General features: G+C 34.6%; 1 protein-coding gene across 1 annotated transcript in view; it reads right to left on the reverse strand.

The window, feature by feature from the left end:
* The window catches only part of LOC107091387 (protein cornichon homolog 2), a 26,929-nt gene that overhangs the window by 12,226 nt on the left and 12,546 nt on the right, over nucleotides 1-2,157 (reverse strand). The window contains exon 3 of the mRNA XM_015385259.1: nucleotides 381-428. Within this exon, the coding sequence (XP_015240745.1) occupies nucleotides 381-428 (48 nt within the window). The remainder of the gene's footprint in view (nucleotides 1-380; nucleotides 429-2,157) is intronic.

Below are 2,157 nucleotides of genomic sequence, written 5' to 3' on the forward strand. Positions count from 1 at the left end.
ATATATATATATATATATATATATATATATATATATATATATATATATATATATATATATATATATATATATATCTGATGACCTCCAGATTTAACATGCTTTCAGCAACTGAGCTTCCATCTAATGTATTTTCAAAACTGAATAAAGAACAACTTGAGCTCTCAGAGACCTTAAGCTTTGTCTTTCTTTCTCAAAGCCTCCAGACAGATAAGACCTTGATGGTCCTGCCGTCACCACCTGAATGATGTGTCTTGAGGACAGGAATATATGTGAATCGCTGTGTAATTATGACAGTACTTAGAAAAAGACAAGTGATCTTTGTGGTCTGAAGCCTTTCTTAGTCATCCACCCCCCAAAGGTGAAAACCAACTATTACTCACTTTGCGGAGAAGGTTGCAGATCCGTTCGATGTTTAAGATCCTTTCTCTCTGTAAGGTGGATGTAAAGAAAACACTGGTCAATAGTCAGCAAATTACATGACTTTACTAATGATATAAATAGTTAAAAATGGAAACAACACCTCTTTGCTTGCTTTTTTACATTCATTTTTTGCATCTTGGTGAAATATGTTAGGTATTCATGCGATAGATGATGTAAAACTACTCACTGAATCCTAAACCATCACTATTTTACCTCAAAATCACATTTTCAAATAATCAAATGAGGTCAAAGATCTTTTGTATGTGTGTTTTTCTTTAGTTTTTAAATGGTCCAGAAAAGCCTGGATTGATTGCATTTGTCAACCAAAAATGATCTCGATGTTTAATGGACTGTGATGTTTTGGTGCAGTTGTTTTGGCTGGTCGAACTAACAGCCCTCCTGTGAGTAATAACACAAGGCTCAATTACAAGCTCCGATATGAAGCCTTCCATCTTTTATGGCATTGATTTACAGCATTGATTATCTATCAGACAACTTCCTGTCATCAGGAAGTTTAATGTAGTTTTTCATTCATAAGCCAATGTTAAGAAAATGTGTTTTGCTTAAAGAGATTCAATTTAATGAAGAGAGTAAAATACTATTACTTCAATAATTAACATATGGGTCATCTTTTTGATTTTTGATTTTTTTTTTTGGTGGTTAAATAAGTAACATCAAATGAAAAAGAACTTGCCCTGTTTAATCAAGAATGTCTGAAATTCCCTTTTATTTATAAAACTTGGCTCTTTTTTCCCACTCAAGCTTCTGTCTTGTGTTGAAGCCCCTTGATGTCTGCTCCCTTTAGTTGCTTTTTTGAAATTGTGGACAGACGTTGAGAATCCCCTGCTGACCTCAGAGTAAATTCTGCCCTGAATCTTCAGCAAGATATCAACTATCAAGCCTCAGCATAGTCTTCCTGATTCCCTCCTTCTCTAGCACCATGCCCCACATCCATTAGCAACACAGAGCTTTAACATCTACCAATCTTCGTCCACCAGGTAGATGCATTATACTGCGTATCATCTGGTTTAGTATTGGAGCGATAAATTGCTGTTTTACTGCAACTTTATTGCCTATCACTACCCCAAGGTGCCCTTATTTGTGTCGGGTCATCCACGCTCAATGGGACCAGATCCAATAATGAAACCAAACAGGGAACATTTATCAGAGGCGATAAAGACATTACACAAAACAAATGAATAAAGGGAAGAAAAAAGGGTGAGGCAAAGACATTAAAGATTTTATTTCTACTTATTACATATGAATAATTAATGTTCTCTATGGAACTGATCCATATATCAGTTTGGTTCTGTCAATTTAAAAATACATGTTGAACCACCACTAGGGGCTGTAATGAGAGCAGGTCTGGTCTGTCTTTCAAAGTATTGTCATGGGGCATTTCCTTTGTAATCTAGTGTTGAATTATACTTGTTCCCACTAGGAAATACAGCAAGAATCAAAAGTAAAAAAAAAAAAGGCGTTTAGAATTGACAGGCTTTTAAATGGTGTGGATGTTGTAAAAAAACCCCACCTATTTATATACAATAGAATACAATAGAAAATCCCTCTGTTGCCCCACAATGGGGGAAATTCTGGTGTTTACAGCAGCAAAAAGATTATAGAAAAAATGGTCACACAAATGTAGACCTTAGAAAAATGTATAAGAATAACATACTAGTGAAGAGTTAAAAGATAAGCAAATAAAATACTGTACCGTAAAGTGTTTTAACAATATAA

The sequence above is a fragment of the Cyprinodon variegatus genome, unplaced genomic scaffold (genome assembly GCF_000732505.1).
Source record: "Cyprinodon variegatus isolate N-32 unplaced genomic scaffold, C_variegatus-1.0 Scaffold334, whole genome shotgun sequence".
Taxonomy (NCBI): Eukaryota; Metazoa; Chordata; class Actinopteri; order Cyprinodontiformes; family Cyprinodontidae; genus Cyprinodon; species Cyprinodon variegatus.